Raw genomic sequence first — 25,408 nt, 5'->3', positions numbered from 1 at the left:
TGATGCACATACGTAATAAATAAATTATAACTGTAAATACATGATGAAAGATGATGGACATATTTCTTAAATTCACGATGTAGACTAGATATAGGAAATGACTCTGCTTTTGTTTGTGTTCTGTAAAATAAAAGGCATGTAGTGGTGCCAAGGTTGCAGAGACTTTTTTTTCTGTTTTATAAATGATGTATGAGCTCTGACAGATTTTCCAAGGGGAAAAAAAAGATTTCTTTAAGAGTCAGTATTCTTTACTATCCCATAAATGTACTCATTAGCACTTTGGGCCATGCCCTGCATCCTGTAGGATATCAATAAAGATTAATTGAATGAGTGAATGTAGTTTAGGGTAATATTATTCAAGGAACCATGCTGCTCAGTGTCCAGTTAAAAAAAGCTATAAAATGATGAACAACTATCATTGCTTGAAATCTTGTTCTTTCTTCATATCACACTAAGGTTCAGCTAGGGTTCATATAGAATATTATGATCTTGCAGAATTCACTGGATATGAAAAGAGAAGAGCACATGATCACATTAAAATTTATGGTGGTGCTGGCAGAGTGGCGCTGGTGGGGAATTGCAGTTAAACACTAATAATAACCAAGTATCACAGCAAACACATTGACACCCCCTGACATTTACTGGGGGCTTCTTAAATCTTAATGTGGAGGTAGCATTTTTAAATCCATATTTGTGTTGTCAACAAGGTTATTTTCAGAGATAAGCCAAACCATTTTATTGATAATTCAAACTAGAGAGCAGAAGGGATGTTTAGGGAGAAAATCCATCCTATTCACCAGCTTGAGGCTAATGTTCTGTCCTCTGACTGCAGTTTCCAGGAAAGTCCTTGATTTTAGAGGTAGAAAATTCCTTCTGGAAGATTTTAGAAGCACAGCTGAAACTCCTCCCTCTCTGTCCAAGAAATACAGAACCAATTGAAATTTTAAATAAAATATTTTTACTCAATAATCAGAATCCTACTCTCAACAGAAATTGAATTCCTTTGTAGATTGCAACGCTGGAAGTTACAAAGAGAGAGATCTAGATGTTTTGTTCTGTAAATGACTAAAATAAAGTAATAAACAGTAATCATATTTGTAATCATCAAATATTTTTACATTGCATTTTCTTATCAATAAAAGTAGTAACTTGTTATATTTACTTTAAAATAAATGGCAGCATTATCGTAATAATATGATAAAATCTACATGATAGAACAACCAACTCTTTAATCTTCATGCAGCTGTAACCTACAAGATGGCAAATTTTTAATTTAGAAAAGGAGTAATTTTTAAATGTTTTTGCAGAATATCAGCTCCAGACACAATAAATTAACTATGGGGCTAATCAATTTGAATACTATGTTTAAATTACATTTAAGACTCCTGTCTTTTAATCATTTAAAAAAGGTTTCTATTTTTATTCTCTCTGACTACATCTCAGAGCCCCAATTAGGCACTCTATGCTTCCAGCTGACATTCCCTTTATCCACATTTATTTTATAAAAGAAAAAAGGCAAAGCTGCACATAATTAAGAACCTGGTGTGCTAATAACCAAACATACAATTGGGCAGAAGGATAATCCAATCCATTTCCTCTCACAGGAGAGTAACCTCCATAACTCACTTTAAGCGCTGCCATTCATGAGTTATGGGTCATTCCCTTTCTAGTGAAAATAAATTCTCCCGCACCGTCAGCCAGAGCTGGGTATTTTTCTTAGGACATGGAAATTGTAAAAGTGTATGAACATAATCATGTCCGACGTTACAGGGAAAGTATAACCTCTTGCTCATGGACACAGGCTTATATGTAAATGTCTGTAGTTTTGAGGCTGGGGCTGCCTAGTTACAATATAGGATTTTTGATTAAAGTAAATTTATTCTTGAGATTTTTATGATGTTGGTAAACTGCTTAATCTGTCGCTTTGTGTTTTATGACGCTAGCCAAATCCTCCAGGTCAGGGAGACCCAGCAGCAGAGCCACCGTCATTTATCACAGCCTCCATTTTCCACGGTGTATGATTTCCCAGTGGCACTTTCTTGGGACTGAAACCTGGCACCTAAGGGTGTTAAGTTTGGAGCTATAAAAAGTTTTAAGTTTTCATGGGTCTCATATTTAGTTTTGGCTCAATTATGGCTAATAAAAATTGGGGTAGGCTTTGAAGAAGCCTCAAATTCTTGAAATTCACCAACCTGGGCTCTGTGGCATTTTGAGAGATCTGTCTTTCTACACAATTAATGTGTACCAAGTGATCTGCTTCATTTTCTATGGTCATAAACCATATGTGATATTATATGCAGTTCACTGGTAATTTATCAGAAATAAAATATAAATTATATTTCCAAACGTGGACAAAACTTGCCGTCCTTGTCCTCAAAAAAACGTCGTAAAGCACAAGAATTGTTAGGGTTGAAAGCTAAGTCCTTAAGAATCTGATACCCGTTTTTTTCTTTTGGTTCTTTGTAAAATGCATTATATGTGCTATATACATACAGCTATGTTTATTTATTATCTTTTGATGTAGAAACCTCAACTTTCTCAAGTCTTATTATTTAGTTGAAAATTTCTTTATACTATTTGAATATCTTTTTGTACATTTTATCAAAATAAGAGAGCAGAAATATATTGAGCAAATTTTATTTGACCACATTAGGACTTCCTGAGAATGAAATAAAGAGTGTTGACGGATATCAGAGGTTTGCTTTGAAATACTCTAGCAAACAAACAAAACAAACACATGCTGCATGTGAAGAGACAGATGAAACAAGTCACAAAACCTGGATTCCTGCTGAAGTTAGTCTATGACTGCATTGGGTTCATTATATTAATAGTATTCTATTTTTTGTACATTTTTAACTCTCCAAAATAAAGAATTTGAAAATTATGCTAAATAGGTTAAAAAATTAAGCCTTAGAAGTGGTTATAAATGTAATAGAATATAATAATAAAGTTATATATAAATTAATTCAATTTTTAAATGTATGCATCAAACATCTACACAACATATATAATTGTACCAGACTGTGTTGCCTTTCTGAGACTTACATGGACAAGTACTTGCAACCTTAGTTGAGGCTAAGGGTCAACATATTCCCAAAACATGACTAAGGTTTTATGATTTGATAGTAAGTGCCTTCAGACGCTTCTGGTTGGGAAAGAAAGTCAATTATATATAGACTGTAAGGTCTTTCCAACTCTGAGCTTGGTAAGGAAAGGATCATTTAGGCCTAAATCAATATTTGATTAATGCCAGAGTAATATTTGGCTGCATTCATCTTGAAAAGAAAGAGAAGCAAATTCAATCAAAACTATCCCGTTCCCATAGATAATTAGACAACCTGCAACTGGCTTGTTGCATTGCGTACTCTGGTAAAGGAGACATGTGAGTGTGTTGGTCCTGGATGGTGATTCCCTATCAGCTGGAAAGGTTCTGGTCTCTGGACCTCAAAATGGGGCTGAGGTGCCCACTTTTCTGCTCAGCAGACCCAAATATTGGTAGACAAACATTACTGTAAATGCCAAGGGAGTATGACCACTAAATATAGATGCTGTAGTTTGCTCAGTAGGGATTTTTTTCCCTTCCATTGAAGTTTGTGGTTGCATACCTGTTCTCCCCCTTATGCTTTCATCACACACTGTCTCTGATTGGCAAAGGTAAGATCTTTTTTAAAAAAGAAGGCATGCTGCAACAGCCAGTAGTCTAAATACTCGTAAGCACTCCTAGTAAGCAATTGAAATCTGCTTCCACTCCAAAGCTTGAGACAGTCCTCTGCTCAGTATTATTGCCTTGAAGCATATGGAACAGTTTGATACCCATGAGGCTGCCCCTAGGATCTATATGTTGAGTGGTTGCCATTCCATCACAAAGCAAATAAAATAGGGTCTCAAAAAGAAGCATACTGTGCTTGCTGTCCATGCACACGGAGCCCTAACATTGCCTTAACAATTCTCTGATCACCGTGATCCACCCATGACTGGTATATGTGCTGAACTGGGGGGTGATTGAAGGCACCCTTCTTATAGAACCATCAGCCTCCATTAGGAGATGTAAGTTTCACAAGCAGACTCTTCATGTTAGGGATGACTCAGCAAAGCTGGACCAGCCATCAGCATTGCAAATTGGGGCTTTTTTCTTTTTCTTAAGATGATATGAATATCTTGTTTGTGACATTTACAATGAAACCTTCAAAGAGCACTTTTTAGCTGAAATAAATTTGATTTTAATAATGTACCAAAGACCCCAGACAGTGACCCTGCAGCACTCTTATGTACCAGAAATTTAAAAATACCAGAAATTAAATGCTTCTTCTATAAATACTGCCTTTCTCCCCAAGCTCATAAGGCCTTAAAATTCAAGCCATCTATAGATCAGCGAAGGCACGATGACACAGATTAGGAATACGGTGTGCAGATTCTTCTAGAGGAGGCACTTCCTTGAGAAACCATGTCTTTAAAACCCTTGGAATTGTCTGACCCGTGCTTTTTCCTCTTCTTGTCCAAAAGAGTGAGAAAGATGAAGAAGAGGAAGAAAGACTCCAAAACCTATCATATTGTCCCTCAACCTTAGCCAATTCACTGAGGGCTCTGCTGCAGTGCCTGGACATCAGAATTCATGTGGAGCATATGCAGCCTACCATCTTCAGCTTTAGGGTGTTTGCAACCACTAGGAATTTCTAGTACATCATTAGATTCCCTCTCTCTTAGTTTGCCATCTGCTAGATCTCAGAATCAACAGGATGAACTCATCAGGAAATCCCTTATCATTCAATACCTCCAATAGTTGGGTTCAAAAAGAAAGGTGAGAACAGAATTTCTGGCATCACTTTCTCAGATTGCTGAGCCAGGACTGCAAACACGGCAAGGGCATGCAGTCCATGGTTTACCTCCTCCAGAAACCAAGCAGGAGGAGCTGGATATTTCTACCAGTTCTCTCTTCCACAAAGCACAACCAACGTTATGACAGCTTCTCTTTAGAAAAAAGTGCTCTGTGGCACTGTTCTGCTGGCTCAAGAGGTAACCAGATTCTATGTGCAGCAAGGACCGGCTGTCTTCTTCACTGCTCTGTTCCTAGTGCCAGGAAATCAGTAAATAATAAATATTTGTTCAATGAATAAATGGACACTTTTCAGAGTATCAATATTTCATTTCAAGCTGGGACAGTTTGATGAAGTGTGGGTTAATTCTTGAAACAAAAAGAATATACAAATACACATACACACGTGTAAAACTATAGATGTTCTTATAAACAAATGTTCTTTATGGAAATTTTAGACACAAAGGAAAAATTTTAAGCCAACTGTAATTCCACTACTGATAATATCTTGATGTACATCTTAACAGTATTTTTCTATACATATATTTAAACATTTTATAAAGTTGAGATATTACAAACTATTGTATCTTTCTTTTCTCTCTACACCTCACTTGTAAAGCACTGTATGTTATCAAGCACATATTGATGTGACAGAGCAATATTTAAACTAAAAATGTCCAATGGCTCTGCAATATCAACCTCTTCCTACTCAAGAATAATGTCCTTCATGAAATAAAGCACACACTGAGGGATTCTTTACAGCCCTATTGTCTAACACTATCATCACAATAGGATGTAAAAGCTGTGCAGCTGAACCCACACCTCGACTTAGGGGATGTGTAGCACAGTGAGTAAGAACACAGACTCGGGAGCCAGGCTACCTGGGCTTTTATCCCACCTCTCTTACTGTATAGTCTCGTAACCTGGTGCCTCAATATCTTCATCTACAAAATGGGAAGATAAGAACAGTTGCCTACCTCAGAGAGTTCTTGTAAGGATTAAATGAGCTAATGAATGTGAAGTATTTAGGAAAATGCCCAGCATATACTAAGCGCTGTACAAGTTAACTGTTGTTGACATTATCCCAGGCCTCTTCTCAAATATACCCAGTGCTCAATACATCATAGGCACTTCATAACACTTCTTAAATTAGTAAATTGTCTATAGCACCATCTAGTGTTGACATTATGGGTGTTTTTACACCTTTTCGGATTCAACAGAGTCACAACGTAACAGTCATTTTTCTCTGGCTATGATATTCCCCTATTCATGTGTATCATACAGGATCAGCATTAAAATGAGAGTACATCCTGGCTGATTTAAATTTTACATTGGCTAATGATAAAAATTACTGGGTACTCTAGGAGACCCTGAGAATCAGTCTTACTGGCTTGGGTCTTTTGGAGTTCTAGTTATTATATGCTGTAGTAGCTGGGGTAGGCTTATCCCAGTCTACATTTCAGCCCAGTGAGGGAATATCACTGGAGGCCTGCTCAGAGGGCAGGCTTAAGGCTTTGCTGGAGGGGGTGCCATGGGAAATAGGTTTATATGCCCTGGCTGACTCTTTACTTAGATATATTGTATTTGCTGCTTATATTTCTGATACAAACTGTGAGGGAATACAGGTGAGAAGATATATTAACATTAAAGCTCAATAAAACCCATAATGATTGGGTCAGGAAAAGAAAAGACATAATTTTATTTGAAAATAAAAGAATAAACCAGAGTCGAGAATGGGGTGAATGCATTACAATATACTTCCTGCTGCCTCTCTGTTTTCTTTTGAAAGTATATTGTCTTCACCAGGCAGTTGACTTTTTCTACTCAATATCGGTACATGCAGGCCTGAATGGATAGCCCTGGGAGGAAGATGGATGAGGGCGGGCGAGGGGCAAAAGGACACTTAGTGGCAGGTGGGCATTTTTCAGGCCTGATGACTCCCAGAAACCATTTACCAGGCAGCTTTAAATCACAGTCAAGAGATAGGTGCTGCTTCAGTAACTCAGGTATCACAGTCGGGAGAGGTAAATATGTTTTGTGTGACTGTGTGTGGGTGCTGTACTTCAGGGATTCTCTACTTCAAGAATCTAGAGATAGGCTCCATAGTCTTCAATATTATAAAATTATAGGAAATTTTCTAGGAAGAGAGTCTAGGGCTCTGTTATGTTCTTAAAAGTATCCATGATACTAATAGTTTAAGACCAAGATCCTAGATTTCTGGGCAGAGCAGGGGATGGGGACTGTGTAGAACATTTTAGCAAAATACGTTCCATCTTATTATAAAATGGGTGATAACTGATGGTTTAAAAATGGCTGGGGATTTTGATCTTAAATCTATTAGATGGCATTTGATTTCAACTACTGATTAAATTTCTAGTCAAATTACCTTATTTTAACATTATGTCTAATCTTACTGCTCTGATTCATCAGCTAATTCTAGTCAATAGCGTTTTCATGGGCAAAATCTCTCTAAATTTTAGCACAATATCATTGCACAACACTTATTTCCAGCATATCATAGGTAATTATTGCATACTTGATAGACTTTTCAAGTTTTACCTAGTATTAGCAAGACCAAACTCAACAATTTGAGTTTTAAGATGATGGAGATCACCACAAAAGACATTTAATCCCCTCCCCTTCTCAAAAATCATCCTAAAATAATATGGAGAAAAAGAAATGTACACAAGTCCCGCCTTGCATGGACTCATAACACATGAAGGCAGAACATGAAGGGAGGATACTTCATAATTTAGCAGAGAAGAGAAACCCAAGTATCTTCAGAGGTGAGGGTGTGGAGGAAGGGGTACCCATAAGAAATAATGCTACCGCCAGAACCTAATGAGATTCAGGAACTGGAGGCCTCAGGTACCATGAAAATGAGGTGATGTGGAATGAGGGACTGATGAAAACAGTGAATGCCCAAGTCTCCATCCCCTCCCTGTGTAGTTGGAGGGCTACTCTTCCCCCTGACTCTGCCATAACCAGAGTATTTGCCAGAGAAACTGAATCCCAGAGTTGGGTACACAACCAAAAGCAAAGTTAAGATGAGGTGCACACTCAAAATAAGAGGATTAAGTGAAAGCCTACATCCTCTCAGGTGGACAGCTACAGTTCTCTTTTCTCAGGATGCCAACACATGTGTTTACACCATTCCCAGGTAACAGATTGGAAAGTCCAGAGAAAATGAGTTTAGATGTTGACATTTGGGCATCTCCAGCAAAAAGCCAGCTGGCCACACAGTCACCCCATGGTAAGACACAGCAATCTGCAGGCATCACCCACATACACTGGTGCACAGTGAGCTTTGTGATGCTTTACTGTTAAGAATGAATAGACCACCAAAGGTTACCAGACACTTGAGAGAAACCACCAAACACAGAGAAAAGAAGGAGTTCAGAGAAAAAAGGCAATACAGGGAACAGAAGAAATTTTCAGAAGAATTATAATCAATATCTTCAGAAAGACAAGAAAAGATCATGCATCCATGTGAGAAGAATAGCATGCTATTGTAAGACAAGGAGCAGCAAACAAGAAAATGCTTATAAACTAAACTTATTACTATGCCTGGAAAGTAAGAAGAAAGGCCTATATATAGGACATGGAAGAGATAAGAAAATAAGAAAATCAGTACCAGAGGTCCAGTATCCAACTAATTGGAGTTTCATTCAAATAGGGCAGAAAAAAAACTGCTGAAGAGGAAATTATTTTAAAAAAGAAAAGAAAAGAAAAAAAGATGAGTAAATTTCTTTATTGTACTGAAGAAATGGATTCTCCAGATTAGGCTTAACACACAAATTGAACGGGGAAAAAAGTCCCAACCCAAAGCATATCTCTGAAATTGCTGAACACCAGAAATAGAGAGGAAATTCTAAAAGAAAGAAAATCAAGTAACATTCAAAGTATTAGGATTGAGAATGGTATGTTCTTCTCAAAAGCAACTTTGGAAGCTAGAACATAATAGAGCAGGCCTTCAAAATTCTGAGTGAAAATGTTTCAGCCTAGAATTGTGAGGCACGCTGAGTATGAGAATAAAGATTTTTTTTTTCAGTCATGCAAAGCCTCAAAAACAACCAACTCCCCCAGTGTTTAAAAAAAGTAAGTCCTTTTCTCATGAAGCCCCTGCAGATGTGCTTCTGCAAATTAGGGAGTAAATGAGGAAAAAGAAAGTCATGGGCTGCAGGAGGTGGGGGACCAGACACAGGTGGGGAAGGAGGAACCCCCTGAATGATGGTGGAGGAAGCTCCAAGGGCAGCTGGCAACAGAGGAGAGAATCCAGACCAGACCCCAGGGTCGAGCTGCAGGAAGGAGTTCCCAGGACAGGAAGGATCTAGAAACAAGCTGTGACCGTTTTGACCCACTTCAAAATTGCTTTGAGAAGCATTGTGCAGAGTCGTGTAGGGTGTGAGAAGACCTAGATGTTTCACAGAAATCCTAACTCCAGGAAACAAGAAAATGTACATGATTAAGGAAATAATCATTGTATACTGGTTGACTCAGCAGTGAATGATATTTATAGGATGGTAATATAGGAAAGCTCTGTGGATCATATTGGGAGCATGAGGGGAGGGTGACCGCAAACTCACCTGCTGCTAGATGTCACCAGTGTTCAAGGGCAGATTCTGGTGAAAGGATGCTGGGAGCTTGCCCTCTTCTGCTATGCACTAGCTGGGAGACAGGCCCTGGGCATATGACTTAGCCTCTCTGTGACTCAGTTTTCTCATCTGTAACTGGGGACAGTAATAGTTTCTACCTAACAGAGCTGTTATGAGAACTCCATAAGTTAAACGGCTGTAAAGCTCTTAGAACAATGTATGGTACATAGAAAGGACAATATGAATACTTGGTGAATAACCAAGTATTAATAATATATGCATGCTATATAGAAATACAGTGGGAAAACTACCAATTTAAGTAAAAAAGAAAATAGAAAGCAGTTGCCTTCCGGAATCAAGAAAGGAGAATAATGAGGGACTACTGATTTTTAATTCTAAGTCTCAGTATAATTTGAATTTTTTAAATTACTGCAGGTAATAATTTAAGTAAAATAAAATTAGCTTAGAAAAACTAACAGCCAATGGCAGATTTTAAAATCAAGGGCATATATAAGCTTTCTTGTTTGTTTATTTGTTTGTTTGAGATAGAATCTTGCTCTGCCACTGAGGCTGAAGTGCAGTGGCGCCATATAGGCTCACTGCAACCTCCCCCTCCCGGTTCAAGCAACTCTCTCTCCTCAGCCTCACGAGTAGCTGGGATTACAGGCATGTGCCACCAAGCCAGGCTAATTTTTGTATTTTCAGTAGAGACGGGGTTTTGCCATGTTCGTCAGGCTGGTCTCGAATTCCTGACCTCAGGTGATCTACCCACCTCGGCCTCCCAAAGTGCTGAGATTACAGGTTTGAACCACCACGCTCGGCCAGCATACGCAAGCTTTGACATGGACTATTTCATACTCCCAATTTATTAATATTCCCATTTGCTATACAAATGAAGTTATATGTATTTCTAAATGTAGCAGTGGACTCAAGTCTATTTTTTAAAATAAAATTGTTGGCCAGGCGTGGAGGCTCACACCTATAATCCCAGCATTTTGGGAGGCCAAGGTGGGTGGATCACCTGATGTTGGGAGTTCGAGACCAGCCTGACTAACATGGTGAAACCCCATCTCTACTAAAAATGCGAAAATAAGCTGGGCGTGGTGGTGCGCGCCTGTAATCCCAGCTACTCGGGAAGCTGAGGCAGGAGAATCACTTGAACCCAGGAGGTGGAGGTTGCAGTGAGCCGAGATGGTGCCATTGCACTCCAGCCTGGGTGACAGAGCGAGGCTCTGTCTCCTAAAAAAATAAAATAAAATAAAATTGTCAACACAGGAACCTACTATTCAGTTATTTCTGCAACACAAACATAATTAATTTAAAAACGAAATTTTCATTGCTCTAAGAGAAGTGTCTTACAGGTGTGGGCCACTGATCCTAGATTTGGGGGAAAAAAAACACACATGAAAAGTGGAGCAATTTGTACCCTAACCCTCCCCCTCCTCCCACTCTCTGATAAAGATTTTAATAAGTAATGAAATGGGAGACTTACAAAGTAAAAGAGGGGAAGATATAAAGGCCTTCGATCAAGAAAATGCATAGACCTTCTTTCCCAGAGGTCTACTTCCTCTTCTAAACTAATGAAAGGGCCAGCAGGAACCCAAGAAGCATTGCTGCTCTTGGTTGCATAATTATATCAACCTGCTTCTAAAAGAAATCACATCACAGCTGTGCATTTCACCAGCAAGCTACCACAAGATAAGAAAAAAAGAATTCCCAGTAATGGATACCCCACTCGATCCTCAGTCTGGATTGACAATCCTCTGACAAATTCTAGTGTCCATGACACACACTACCTTATTATCTGTATGAATTTCATCTGTCTACCAACCTAATATGAATTAAGGTATTTACAAGATAACCTCTAGGATGTCATTGTATAACAATTTGAGTATGTTAAAGTCTCTCCTTTTAATGTTAAAAAAAGAAGGGTTGTGTTTTCCTTCTGCCTGCTCTCATTTGGGTGGGATCTGGTGGGTGTAGTGTTCAGTTTGAAAGTCACTGCTTCCTCCTATTCCCCAGCCTCCAACCTCCAAACCCTATGCTCATCATTAAAATGTATAATAACAAAACACATTTTGCCCTGGGCCTTTGCCAAACTGTCACTGTCTCTGGATAGTCCAACCTTCTCTCTAAAAAGGGAACAAAATAGTCTGAACTATGTCCCGGTGTGGCAGCGTGGGCCGCTGTGACAGCAAGCTAATTTATCACTGTGGGGACCTTAGGCTGTGCAACTGACCACCCAACTTACTGTTGTCTGAGGAGGTGGCAGTTAATCATCTGCTTAAATGATGTGGGTATGAAAACAGAGTTGATTGTTGCTCAGCACCTAACCTTATCCATCCTCCGTGCCCCAGCAGTGACTGTTGCCATTTTCCCCTTCTTCCCAGACTGCTGGGTTTCAAGAGATTCTGACTGAGGTGGAAATTTTAGCCGTGATTGTGGGATGCCTGTGTCATGACCTCGACCACAGGGGAACCAACAATGCCTTCCAAGCTAAGTAAGTGTTCTAAACTGCTGTTATTTTAATGCATTTGCCTTTCTGTTCAGAGCCAAAGGTGACAAATGCTAAAGAGTAAAGCATTAATTTCTGGCATCCGAGGCCAAGGCCACGCAGGCTTAGGCGTGCATGTCATGGGGCCCATCCATCTTTATAATTCCCTATTCTTCTTTTAATTGCAAATTTGCCCTTCATGTCATGCTTGTTGATTTGGTTGGTCTCTGTTGGCCTTAGTCAGATAACAAAGCTTGGATTTTAAAGGGCCTACTTTTTCACCCAGAATATTTGCCTTTAAGGCCTTATAAGCTTCTTGGACTTGCTACTCTCAAACTCTGGTTTGAGACTGTTAAAATAAAAGCAGTCTTAGGACATTTGATGAAGCAAAATATAATTTTCCTTCTCCAATAGAGTCTCTTCCAGGATTCTTTTGATGTTAGGTATTGTATAAACTATAGTGAAATAAAGCCACATTCAAGGAATATAGTTTTTGTTCCTCCCATCCCTACTCCCATAGAAAGGTGGAAGCAACAAAAGAATTACAGAAATACAGGGATGTCTGGGCAACTATTTGCCACACACATGATGTGTATAGATAGAACAATCTGTCCCTAAGCAGGTTTTTCTGGTCAAGATCACTGTTGCTTTGTGGCTCATACTCTGGCCAAGGCCACAGAACTTATGGGTGCTAGAAATAAGACCAAAACCCAGGTCACCTGACTTGTATATTGAGTCTGCCTTTAATGTTCCTTTCACTGTCTGCCTGCAAACAAAAGATACAGGCTTTCAGAGGCTAGAGAGAAAAGTTTTGGGGTGGAAAAGGTAGAGAAGGCTTCAATGAAGAGGTAAGATTAACTTCAGATGACTGATTTCATAACCTCTAGAACAAGTCAACCTCTATTATCTGAAACTTTCACAGCCTGCTCTTTGTCAACACGTTCTTTTCAGCTCACCATTCTCTTTTTTCCTCCAAACATCTACCCACTAAGACTTTGGGAGTCTAGGATTCTTGTATTTACTCCTGATCTAGCAGATGAATTTCAATTTTGTGCCCTCTGTCCAATCTGTATCCTATAGCCCATCACTTCAGTGCTCTCTTCTCAATATCCTATCATGTCCTGACAAGTCTCTGTGACATCCACCCTGCAGAAACTCAGTCCTGGTTCAATCTAACAATTCAGTCTCTTGCTACTCTGTCTAGACTTGTAAAAGCGTTAGGAGAAAATGTCACAGTTGTGAGAGTTAGTTAGAGACATACCAAATATATATTCCTCCCACTCGGCTGGACGCTAGAACTCACTGCCAGTCTTCCTGTGTCCCTAGCCAGCCCCATTCACCATTGCTCTTAGCAGTTTCATATACCAAACTTGTGTTTTCCAAAACCACCTCCTGCTCTCCCGCCTCCCCCGCACCACTCAGCAGATCACCTTGCCTCCTACTTCACAGAGAAAATTGAGGCCATCAATCGAGAACTCTCTCAATTTCCTCCCCTGCCACCTACAAACTTATCTATCCATCCCCATCCTTCCCTCTTTCCCTCCTATCTTGGTAGGAGGGCTGTCCTTCCCTCGTCCGAGGCTAATCCCTCCACCTCTGCCGTGGACTCTTCCTTGCTTCTCCTCTGGGACTTTGCACCATCAATCTTCCTCTCCCCTCTGTATCTACTGTCCCTTTCTGCCAGCTCTCTGCATTCTATTAATAGAAACAGTTTTCCCGCATCTTGAAAAAAGCCTACCCTAATCCCCACTTCACTCTCCAGCTTCAGTTTTATTTCCCTCTTTCCTTCCCAGTCAAGCTTCATAGAAAGCTGTCTGGGTTCACTTCCTTCCCTTCCCCCAACCCCTGTCCTCCCACGTGGCTTCCAGTTCCACTCATTGGAGAAACCACCTCAGGAATGACACCCATGGCCCCCTTTTCTCAAAGCTGTTGGACCTTTTTGCTGTCCTTCTTTCATAATACCTCTTGCCATGAGAAATACTTTGTCGCTCCCTCCTTCCTGAAACTCTCTCTTCCTTTGTCTCACAGATGAAGGGTTTTCATCCACCTGTACAGTGTTGAATCTCCATTGGCTTCAGGCCTCTGTCCCCCTGCCCCAGCCTTCACTGGCGATGCCCTCCCGCTTCCTCTCTCTCTTCGCGATCCTTCAGGCAGGGCCACCATCCATCTGCTGATGAGCCCTGAATACATTTCTTTGAACCATAATTCTCAGCTTATCTCCAGGCACTTATTCCATTGCTTGAGGAACACCTCCTCTTCGAAGTCCTACCGTCCCCTCAACCTCAGTCTTTCCCTCCATGCGTATCCCTCTTTCTTGTATTCTCTACCCCAAGGAATGGCCCCACCAAAAATGCACCAGTCACCCAACCTACCCTGCAGCATCCCTCAAAGCCAGAGCTCCTCTGTATGCTTACAGCAAGGACTGCTTCTTGGCATGACTCCTGGTTTGCTACAATGAACAGCGTGACTCTCCTCCCGAGGCTGCTTGGCACTCTGGAATAATCTTGCTAATTCACAAAGCTGACCAGGTCACTCCCCTGCTTAAAAGCCATCCACACCTCCTGTGGCTTTTAGAATAGTGTTCCAGTTCCTTAGCTTAACCCCTTTGGGCCCTTTTCATTTGGACTCCTGCCTATTTCCCTGGCCCAGTGCCCATTCACCTCAGCCACCCCACTCATGCATCTATGTTCCAGACACAGGAACTCCAAGAAGCACTGGTGGGGTCCTGCTCAGTCACATCTCTCTGCTGCCCAATATGCTGTTTCCCCTGCCTGGCATGCCCTTCTCTCCTTCTTTCCCCAACACTCCTCTGAAAGCATCACCTTCATGTTTCTATCCACCCTAATGTACCCCCATGGTCAATTTCCTATGCCCTGATTATGCCTTTTCCAAAGTGTGCACTTCATGCCATTTTAATTGCTGACTTGCAGATGTGTCTCTCCTTCTTCTCTGGCATGTGCAACAGTGGGTGAACAGTACCTGGGGGAGCATAATAAACAATAAATGTTTTGAGAATGAACAAACGAAGGATAACTGCATGAATGGATGACATATTTTAACTACAGCACTTTAACAAAGTTTCCTGATTTCTTTAACAGATGCAACCTCTTATAAATTATTATAAAACATTGCTTGTTTGTTTTTAACTTTTATTTTAGGTTTGGGGGTACATGTGATGGTTTGTTACATAGGTAAACACATGTGATGGGGGGTTTGTTAAATATATGTTATTTCATTATCCAGGTATTAAGCCCAGTACCTGATAGTTACCTTTTCTGCTCTTCTCCCTCCTGCCTCAAATAGACCCCAGTGTCTATTGTTTCCTTCTTTGTGTTCATAAGCTCTCATCATTTAGCTCCCACTTGTAAGTGAGAACATGTGGTATGTGGTTTTCTGTTCCTGCATTAGTTTGCTAAGGATAATAGCCTTCAGTTCTACCCATGTTCCTGCAAAAGACATGATCTCATTCTTTTTTATGGGTACATAGTATTCCATGGTGTATATATATCACATTTTTTAATCCAATCTGTCATTGATGGGCATTTAGGTTGATTCCATGTCTTTGCTATTGTGAATAGTGCTGCAATGAAACATTGTTTTATACATTGTGTTGATGCTGCACTAAAGAGCTGGAGCCCATTGAAGTGTACGTTGTGTATGCTTTCATTGTAGGGTCTGATTGCTCCTTGTCTGGAGTTCTGTGTCTGCACTGCATTATTTTTTTAGGATTCCTCTTTCCCCCAGGCCAATGGTATCACTGTCAGTGTATCTCCCTCTAGCACACTCTCTCCAGCCCGCTACCACTCTACCACTTATGCAGAAAGATGGGATAACTGTCTTAGAATTGTGTCTGTAAAACAAGAGTGAGAGCCTTTTGGGTCCTTCCAAGAGTGAAGTGCACAATACTTATACTCAGATACCAGTGGCCCCTCCCCAGAGAGAGAGCTGATGTATGGCACCAACAGAGGCTATCTTCTTGCTAGTTGATACCTTAGCTGTTGGGACCAAGAGTGCATACCTAATCAAAGCTGGACCAATCAGATTTTATCTCACAGGAATTTGGAGTTGGATTACCGTAATATTAAGACAGTTAGCTGCAGGGATCCAAGCTGCAGGCTCATGTAGATTTGGGAGCTGAGGCTGCCATTTGGGGAAAGCGATGATGACCACATACCAAGCAGATGAAAGAAACAAGAAAACCAGTCTACAAAGAGGAGAGAAGGATGGAGCTGATATTCAAAGAGAAGTAGAACAGATAGACTGTGTAACCTGACAGAAAGACAGAGAAAAGCCAGGCTTGATCCCTGGCTCTCATCCTTGTTCCTATTTCTAGGAGACCCAGCCATGCTTGTGATAATTGGGCTTCTTCAGAGTTCCTGGTATCATTCAATCAGCCTTCCTTTTAGTGAAGCTGGTTGTACTCCATTTCTGTTCTTTGCAACTACCACTTCCTGAGACAATGAGAACTACATTTTATTTATTATTTACTGTGTCTTAAGCCCTTACTGACATCAACTTTGTAGAGTTGATATTTTTGTCTCCATTTTACAGGAGGAACTGAGCCTCAGGAAGGTAAGTAAACTTTCCCAAATCCATTCACGTGGTAGAGTGGAGCCTGGACCAGGGCTGTCTGTTTTCAGAAGCCATTCTTTAAGCACGGTATCACACTCTGGTCCATGACTTTGTGACATCTATTTTGAGTTGTTGAGCTTCCAGTTTATTGGCTACCTTGCCAAATATGTGAGCTCTTGAATGAAAATACATTTTGACATCCAACAGTTCAGACATGAAGCCATAAAAATTATAAAACCAGACTAAAGCTTACTAGTCATGTTTTGCAGTACCTCAATTTTACAAAAAAACAAAAACTGAGGTCCCCAAATCTCATGTTGCTTGTATAAGACTGAACAGCATTCACACATATGAGTCACTAGTACTAGATTTCAGAGAGTTGTTTGCATCCTCACATCACATGATCAAATCTGCCTATTCCAAGGTAGTGTGATGCGTTTTCTCAAGACAATTAACTTGTACACAGTTTATCAGCTCATCGGATGTCAGGAGCACTGCACCTACTTTATGGAGTCACTTTTGCACTTAGGACACTTAATGCCACCATTGCCCAACCTCTGTTAAGATTTCCCTTGACAATGAATGCTGAAAGAGGCTTTTTAGCATCATGGTCAAGGAACTCCCTTTTTATTGATTAGAATGAGATTTATTCATTGAGGGTGCCATTGTTTAGAAAATCCCTTGCAAGAAACCTATCTTCTTTTCTTACTTTTTATTTCCCAGTGAGTACTTTCTATATTCAAGGTACTATACTAGGCATTGTGGGAGAAATAAAGAGATATAGCAAACATCCCTTCTCTTAAAGTGCTCCCAGTCTAATTCTAGTCTTTCAAGTGATTTGAAAATGGGATTTAAATGCACCAATTATTATGCAGCAAAGTATATGCTACCTTTTTTTCATATATAAGGCTATAAAAAAACAGGAGACATTTAGCAAGGGACAAATTACTATATAAAATGCAAAATGCCTCTACAATAAAATGTGTGGCTTCCATTAGAGCACAATTTGATTTATTCTCTTAGCCTTTCTGATAAGTGAACCTTCGCATTTTCATATTTTGTTCTTAATTTTTAAGTATTGGAGTGCGTGCAATGAATGATCAGTAGGTAGAGAGGGCAGCAATACCACAGTGCTTTGAAATTGCTCTGTTCACACCTCTCCCCTGTTTTCTCTAGGGACAGCGTTCCCCACTCATCCTTCTCTCTATTACAGCTGCCCCTGATGATTAAATATCAGTACCAAGCAGCTTTGTAGTATATTCTCCTAGGAGACTTCTTCTATTCATTTCTAGCATAATCTCTTCTACTCATTTCTTGGGAATGAAAACCCATCTTGCCGCTTTCAGCCAGGTCCCAGAAGTGAAATACTGGGGCACATTAATCTGCCATGACAGCCTAATCCCATTCCTCACCACCTCCCAACAACTCTCAATTTCCTAATTACCTTTCATAGTTTTCCTTTTTCAAGTTTCCTTTAAGTCACAGCTGCACACTGCCATTCAGTCTCTTTTTCAAAGAATATGCATATCTAGGGAAGTTATGAAGGTACATTTACATTTGCAAACATTTTTGGTGCCTGTGCAAAGTACCAAATGCCTGTAGGGAAATTTCCACCTTGACTTTTCTTTTTAATAAGTTTCTCCTCATTCAGCTGCCAATCCAAAATGAAAAGCTTTAGTATGTTAAGATGATCTAATCAGTAATGCACATCGTGAATACTTGCATGTATAAAGGTATTTGTACTTATGAAATTTGGATTCTCTTCTCTTACTCTCTCCATACACCCTACATATATAAAATAATATTTTCACAACTAAAGGATGTGTGCCCCAAAGACACTTCTATGATGGATATACTTAGCACAGACAATTAAAATGAGGTGTGCTGTTAAAGTCAATTTTTTCCATATGCGATTGATCTCAGGGTTTTTTTTTTTTTCATATTTTTTATGAGAAAGTAGAAGCATACCTTTATAAGTAGAAGTATATTATGTGAGAGACATGACCTCTTTAAAAATGGTTTTACAATCAGCCAGGCGCGGTGGCTCACACCTGTAATCCCATCACTTTGGGAGGCCGAGGCAGGCAGATCTCTAAGTCAGGAGTTTGAGACCAGCCCGGCCAACATGGTGAAACCTTGCCTCTACTAAAGATACAAAAAATTAGCCAGGCATGGTGGTGCATGCCTGTAATCCCAGCTACTTGGGAGGCTGAGGCAGGAGAATCACTTGAGCCCAGAAGGTGGAGGGTGCAGTAAGCCGAGATCGTGCCATTGCACTCCAGCCTGGGCGACAGGGTAAGATTCCATCTAAAAAAAAAAAAAAAGGTTTCACGGTCAATCAAAAGTAGATAATACTACTTATTATGTTCCCCTCCCACAAAATCACAATGCATTTTCACATATTGCCGCCTCTAGAAAATCCTTACCATAAATAAACAGATCCACTTTTTAAAGCCAGCATTTTCCAAACTTATTTGGCCATGGAACCCTTTTTACTTCTTCTCTTAATGCCATTTAACATTCAGAAGAACTAGTATTCTGTAGAATACTTCTTGATAAAGCTTATCTTCACAGATATGTTTTTTTTTTTTTTTGCCACTTATATCAAGACTGTAGACTTGGCTCTTGGTGGTCCCAGGAAGTTCCCAGTGTGTACCAGCAGATATAGGCAGCATTCCTAATAGGCCTTGGCCTGAGACAAAAGGCACTGAGGGGTTTGGCAGTCTAGAAAACCTGCCAGGGACCAAATCTGATAGTGTAAATAAGGGATCCATTTGGAAATGGAAGTATTCTTGCTTAGATGACTTTACTTTTAAAAAACCCCTCAAAGTTGAGTTAGTACCATGCTCCATTCTCTGAGGGCTAAGATGGCACCTTGCTTGCAGAAAAGTGAGAATTTTTAGTGCAAGGTTGATCAGAGAAAAATTCCTGACACAATTATAGGGGATTGTGAGCTTCCTGAAGGTCAGAACATGTCTTATTTCTCTTTGTATTCCACATGCCTGGGACCTAACGTAATAATAGTTATCAATGCTTATTGGTTGAATGAATGATAGATGAATGAATGAATAACAAAGCCTCCCCACACTTTCATGGCATTAGTCTGGTTCAGTGGCAAAATCTACCTATTTTTTGTGATTGAATCAGTATCATGTGAGGCTGGGCAGAATGTAAGATGGAATTACAGAAGGGAACAAAGAGGGAATCTGATGAGGAAGATGCTCAAACCATAGACAGTGGCTGCCTTTGCACAAATACTGGGAGATAGAACACACCAGATCGGAGGCATATGGATAGGGGGAGAGGCCTCCATCCTATGCACAGAAAGGAGCAGTGCTTCAGAAGCCATGGTGTATTTGTTAAAAGGTGTTGTCGTTGTCCCCATCCCCAACCCCTTAAAGGAGAAAACATCTCCTTATTCACGGAAACAAAGAACATACAGAGTGACTTCTGATCATCTAGGTGATGCAACTTTTGTGCAGTCTGTTAATCCAACACTAATAAGGGAAGAGATAACATTTTGTATCTTGTACAAAAGATTCACACTAGTAAGTGAGGTGCATGTGAGCATGGCTGATTCATAGGAATGATCACATGAGTCAACCTGTGGTTAGCAATGATACTAATAGAATTCTGAATTAGATTTTGAAATCTTCTTTCATTGATAACAACCAGCCTAGTAAAAATGGAGAATCAAATATCAGAAATGTATGTTATAATTATCATTTTCATTATGTAACAAGAAGCTTAAAAACTTGGATTCAAATCTGGAACTGGTACAAGCGAGCTGTGTGACCTTGGAAAAGTTACTTAACTTCTCCGAGCCCTGTTTTCCTCATGTGTAAATGAGAAAATAATACTTATATCATGGTCATTGTCAGGGATAAATGCTCTAATGTATTAAGTTGTTAGTATATAGACTAGTGCATGGTAGATACTTACTAACGGTGGCTTTTATTATTAATAATAATATTAGTGTTATAAAATATGCTAACACACTTATTATCAACCTCCCAACTTGGACTGTAGTCTCTTGACATAGTAACTAGTGTAAGCTGATTAGACAAGCAACCAGTATTTTTTAAAGCACTTACTCTACGCCAGGCTCTAGGATGTGATATGCACATAAGGCATTGCAGAATTTCAACAGCCAAGACAAAGGCATATAGCATACGTTTGGAAACATGTAACTTCATAGAAATGAACTCTATGTAAGACAAATAGTAACTAACATTAAATATTAATTTATCACTAAGATTCGCCTAGCAAATTTTCACTTATTAAATGATATAAATTAAGGCAAGATTTCAAGAAATAACACATACATGATTAAAATCTAATACCCTCCTTACTAAGCACCTTACTAAGAATAATAATAATTCCGATATTTTACACTATATTATATTCAATAATTCCTACTGAACCTAATCCTGCTGGAAGAGCTGACCACATGTTGGGAGAAGAATTGGGAGAATCTTTCCAAGAATTGCAGGTCCCTTTACCCTTGAACCGATGGTGGTTTTGGGCTGCCTCCCACTGAAATTGGAGGAAAGCTTGGGACCAAAAGTTTTCATGCTGCACTTAGATGCAGTCCTTGCTTCTCTCACTAGCAGGATACATTGTGTGCAGTCAATCTCCAGCATTTCCAAGTTAAGGCCAGATTGCCCTTTCAATGTTGAAGCCCCCTGCAATAAGCAAGAAAGAACAGAATGATCTAGATGGATCTTTAACCTGAGTCCCATGGCTGCCTTTTACACTGTGGGCCTCTCTGGGATGTCTCTTGATTCTTAAGAGGCTCTAACTCCCATTTCTTAAACAGAGTTGGAAATAAACGTTTTTGAACTTTTTTTTTCTTTTTTCTTTTTTTTTTTTTTTTTTTTTGAGATGGAGTCTCACTCTGTCCTCCAGGCTGGAGTGCAATGGCATGATCTCGGCTCACTGCAACCTCTGCTTCCCAGTTTCGAGCATTTCTCCTGCCTCAGACTCCCAAGTAATGAACACTTTGCAGAACTGATATTGTTAAGGAATGGGTTGTTCTACATAAATGAAATTTACAGATAACTCAAAGTAATCCCTTTAAGTATCAATGAGTATTTTATTAATTTAAAATGGAAATAGTCATATGTGTTTTAATTATTGATTAATAATTAATAGACTACAATCTACTACATGCTGGGAACTGTAATAGGCATTTTCAAATATTTTATTGTTCTCATAAATAACAGGTTAGGTAGGTAATATAATCTTAGAGAGAAAGAAACTGACTCTTAAAAAGGCCAAGTAACCGTCTGAAGCTACTACTTGGAGGAAGAGCTGAGATTTCACTCCAAATCCAGAGAACTTTTTGGAGTTCCACACTGAGATATCATAGCGTGACCGTGGACTGGGAGGCCATAGTAGAAGGCTGTCAGCCTTTCATGTAGAGTAGATAAAATGCACTCTGCAGAATATTCACAAGGTCTTCTCCTACGGAAGATCAAATATGCTTTGTATAAGACAGTTGTTCTGAACACTCAGAAGTCACAGAAGGTTTAGTTCATGAAGCGTTCCCTGATCCCCAGAGCCAGAAATTATGTCTTTTATTCCTCAGAACATCCATAGCACTTTGATTGGACCTGGAGCACATTTCTACACTGATTAGTATTTGCATTGTTTTATGTGCATTATTTTTACTTATTATCTCATCTCATCTTTCTTACTAGTCTGTAAATTTCTTAGGGACAGAGACTGTGTCAAATTCATCGAATATCATTTGCAGCATCTAGCCTGATACATAGAAAGTTTTATGTATTAGGAAGTTTCTTTCACAGATGATTTCTTTCATAGATGAATGAACTACACCCGAGAATGTGTCTGCTCATGGTCCTTCGCCAAAAGCAAGAAAAGCAGTTTGATCCAAAAAGCTGGTGCGGGGGAACCATTGATAGGCCCTGCTCACTCACCCTCTGTCCTCTTTCAGGAGCGGTTCCGCCCTGGCCCAACTCTATGGAACCTCTGCTACCTTGGAGCATCACCATTTCAACCACGCCGTGATGATCCTTCAAAGTGAGGTACAGACCTGATGTTCTGCTTCTTTCCTTAACGGAAACCAAACAACTCTTTGTTTCCTCCCTCTCTTTTTTTGTGGTGCCACAGGTAGATACAAAGAAGTGGGAAAATCATTTCTAAGTCAACTTAATGGGCCTTAGTGGCTCTTTCTGTTCTTTTAGATGCCTGAGCAGGACATTGCAGAGTCTTCCTGAGCTGATTCACTTGGATTTCATTATTGGTTAGGAGGCTTTTCAGATTCACTTAGCAGGGTAACAGATATAGACTGGTTGTCACCAGAGCATGAGCTGACCTTCCTCAAAGAATACAGAGCACTAAGGAGACAACTTGATCGAAATAGTGAGCAGCCCAACATTCCCATTTGGTGAAACGCTCAGTCATTTTAAGAGATGGTAGAAGCAAAAACAGGGGGAGAAAGTTACACTTTATTAGCACAGTTGAGAAACTATACAACTTAAAAGAACTTAAAATTGCTGGTGGGACCAGTTAGAAAGTGAGAACTGCAGCTAAACTTAAGACCCAGGGCTGATGCCATATGCCTGATTTTGCTTCATGTGGCAATGCAGGAGTTAGAAGTAGTTGGAATTTTATACTTTTAGCCCTCTGCAGAGAAAAACAGAAACCACTAACTGACTCTGGCTGCGGCATCTGAGTTTCAAATTGCCAGGAAAGGATCTGTTTAATTTTCTGCAAGCGTACAGACTTTTTTTTTTTTTTTTTTTGAGGCCAGGAAGGGATCATCTGTTCCCCATTATTTGTCAGTTCTCTAGCTGTGCCATTAATTATTATTATTATCATCATTAAGGCCCTGCTTCGCTGGAATGGCATCATTAAATATGGAGGTTTTTTTCCTCCAGCCTATCTTGAGAAAGCATGTCTTTTGCAATATCATGGAGGCCTTCACCCCCATAAAGGAGAGTCGGCAGTCCAGAACCTGAATGCAGGCTGCAAAAGGGAAAACCTGCTGGAAATGATATATTTTCAGTTGGGAATGAAACACCAAGGTTAGGCTCTCAGTAACTGGCAGAAGCCAGCATCCTGGCCTCTGTGGCTATGGAATTGTCCTCCAAAAGCAGTGTCTTAGCTGAGAACTATGGAAGAACTTTGGTTCAAACTATCTTTTCTGTACTGGTAAAAGTGGTGAGTTATACATCTCTGACAAACCACCACCTTTGTAATAACAAGTATTATAAACAGGATATCAGGTTTTCTCAGGGAAACAAACCCCACTTACTCAGAATTTGTGTTCATGCAAACAAAACACATTGGCCATCCTTCACCCTGGGGTTCCCTGTGAAGAACAGAGACTATCAATGACGGAACCATGCACTGTCCCAGCACTGTCTCCAGTCCCCTGTGGTCCTGCCCATCGGAAAGGCAGAAATGCAGGTGCTATTATTGTTCCACTTTCCAAATGAGCTCTGGTGCAGAGAAGTTAGATGGCTTGAGGAAGTTTGCCCAGAACTTTCTTCCTCCACATCTGTATGTCTTTCCATTAACACCACACTCACCACCTCCCTAAACAAAGAATAGACGCAGTATTTCAGGGAGACTCAAATCTACTTCAGGGACCAAAACGTTAAGGCACTGTAGAAGACTAATTTGCATATAAACAATATAGTGATTGCAAATTAACTTTTTAAGAAAATTAAAGCTGATCTGGCTATCACTGTCACTCTTAGCTATAAATGGTGTTAGTGATTATATATCCTTCAAAGTACAGTCACATGCAACATGTTTTGGTCAACAAGAGACCACACTGGTATGACAGTGGTCCCATGAGATTATAATACAGTATTTTTACTGTACCTTTTCATGTTTAAATAGGTTTAGATATACAAATACCAACCATTGTGTTACAGTTGCCCACAGTATTACAGGCAGTAACATGACGTATGGGTGTATAGCCTAGGAGCAACAGGCTATCGCATACGGCCTGGGTATGGAGTAGGCTGTACCATCTAGTTTTGTGTAAGTGCACTCTATGGTGTTCACACAATGAGGCAGTCACCTAACAATGTATTTCTTGGAATGTACCGCACTGTTACGTGATGCATGATTGTAATAAAATGCACATCCTCATAAAATAATCTACATCCTCAAATTCAGACCAGATTTCTCCATATCTCAATGTTAACTTTTACTGTAACTAGCTCTTAAAGGCTGTGTTTCTTTGGGAGATTCTGGGTGTGTGACTGGACCCAGGTGACTGCTTTTCCATAGCTTCCTACCACTTTTTCCCTGGCCCCAGAACACTTGCCTGTGATTGATCATTGGGTAATGCACAGGCAAAAAAACCTGGGCAGAATTATGGTGCAGCATTCCTTTCGTTATTTGTCTTCTTCTTAATGACTGAATTAAGGGTCTGAAGAGCTCATTTGAAAATTATTATTAATATTGGACCTGGTCCCAGGTAGAACCAATATACTCTAGTCTTTAAGGAGTGGCGGGTTCACCCAATGAAATAAATTAACTCGGGGAAACAGATTATCATCTGGTGCCTGGTAAGAGATAATTTACTAATTGATATCCCAGTTCCCTGAAATAATTAATTTACCTCTCATTGGAGAATGGTTCATTCTCGGGCAGTTATGCCACCACTTTCCTTCTCCAGCATCTTCTGGCTCTCAACACGAGATTTAAAACTGGTCCAGTTCCCAGGCCATATGCTCATGAGTTCATACTTCACACTAAGAAAACCTGAAAAATGAAAAGCCCTGACTTTAAAAACAAACTAAGTGAATTGTTGGTCTGTACGCGTTTTTCACTTTACTAAAGACAAATGTTTTAGCCTAAGTGTAGCTAACACAAATGTTGATGAAAACAAGGGTACCTGTCAAAGGTATGAAGATAAAGATGCCATCCCAACTTTACTTAGGTAAATGT

The 25,408-nt window shown here is 39.9% G+C and overlaps 1 protein-coding gene and 1 long non-coding RNA gene across 5 annotated transcripts in view; one reads left to right on the top strand and one right to left on the bottom strand.

The window, feature by feature from the left end:
* Positions 1-25,408, top strand: part of PDE11A (phosphodiesterase 11A) — a 511,038-nt gene that overhangs the window by 414,286 nt on the left and 71,344 nt on the right. For all 4 annotated transcript variants that reach the window (XM_011944038.1, XM_011944040.1, XM_011944041.1 and 1 more), the window contains 2 exons: positions 11,799-11,908; positions 22,434-22,524. In XM_011944038.1, the coding sequence (XP_011799428.1) occupies positions 11,799-11,908; positions 22,434-22,524 (201 nt within the window). The remainder of the gene's footprint in view (positions 1-11,798; positions 11,909-22,433; positions 22,525-25,408) is intronic.
* LOC105513184 lies at positions 712-25,173 on the bottom strand. Its single transcript, XR_001001959.1, has 3 exons — positions 25,080-25,173; positions 20,899-21,159; positions 712-912 (listed from the first exon to the last, which is right to left on the bottom strand). It is a non-coding gene; the product is annotated as an uncharacterized LOC105513184 (long non-coding RNA).

This window comes from Colobus angolensis, unplaced genomic scaffold (genome assembly GCF_000951035.1).
Source record: "Colobus angolensis palliatus isolate OR3802 unplaced genomic scaffold, Cang.pa_1.0 Scaffold224, whole genome shotgun sequence".
Lineage (NCBI taxonomy): Eukaryota > Metazoa > Chordata > Mammalia > Primates > Cercopithecidae > Colobus > Colobus angolensis.
This window is presented reverse-complemented; position numbering and strand designations above follow the sequence as displayed.